Below are 541 nucleotides of genomic sequence, written 5' to 3' on the forward strand. Positions count from 1 at the left end.
AGGGAAGAGAGCTTCTCATTCAGGTCCTTTTGGACAGTGCCACCCCACTGCAAAAGAGAATTGCTGCATATCTTGTGGTTATGAAGAACCCGCTGCCAAGTGATTTGGTGCGTTTGGCCGCTGCCCTGCCCACCGAGAAAGATACCCAATTCAAGAGCTTTGTGGTATCCCACATGACCAATATTTTGGCTTCAACTGAGACTAAAACTGAAGAGTAAGTGACAAGCTGCTAAGAATTATTTATTTTGTCATTGTCAGGATACGACAGAATTGAGACCATTAGCGTTTAAATTCTATCTCTGTTTTCTTATCAAGACTCAGACAAAAGATTCGCGATGCCATCCAGGACAATGAGATTGGACCCGTCATGAACCCCACCAAATTCTCTCGTAACTACCGGATGGGATCTGTCGAGGGAAACATGATCTTTGAGGGCACCAGCTACCTGCCCAAAGAAGCCATGCTGGAAATGACTCTTAAGGCATTTGGCTTTGACATTGACATGATGGAGGTAAATATTCTCAATGATCAGAATACAAAC

At 44.0% G+C, this 541-nt stretch overlaps 1 protein-coding gene across 1 annotated transcript; it reads left to right on the forward strand.

The window, feature by feature from the left end:
- Positions 1 to 6: 6 nt before the first annotated feature.
- Positions 7 to 511, forward strand: LOC109508737 (apolipoprotein B-100-like; the record flags this gene model as incomplete). Its single annotated transcript, XM_019858724.1, has 2 exons — positions 7 to 214; positions 316 to 511. Coding segments are annotated over exons 1-2 (330 nt in total), but the record flags the coding sequence as incomplete, so codon positions are not given.
- Positions 512 to 541: the final 30 nt, after the last annotated feature.

The sequence above is a fragment of the Hippocampus comes genome, unplaced genomic scaffold (assembly GCF_001891065.2).
Source record: "Hippocampus comes isolate QL1 unplaced genomic scaffold, H_comes_QL1_v1.1 C16562146, whole genome shotgun sequence".
In the NCBI taxonomy this organism is placed as follows: domain Eukaryota; kingdom Metazoa; phylum Chordata; class Actinopteri; order Syngnathiformes; family Syngnathidae; genus Hippocampus; species Hippocampus comes.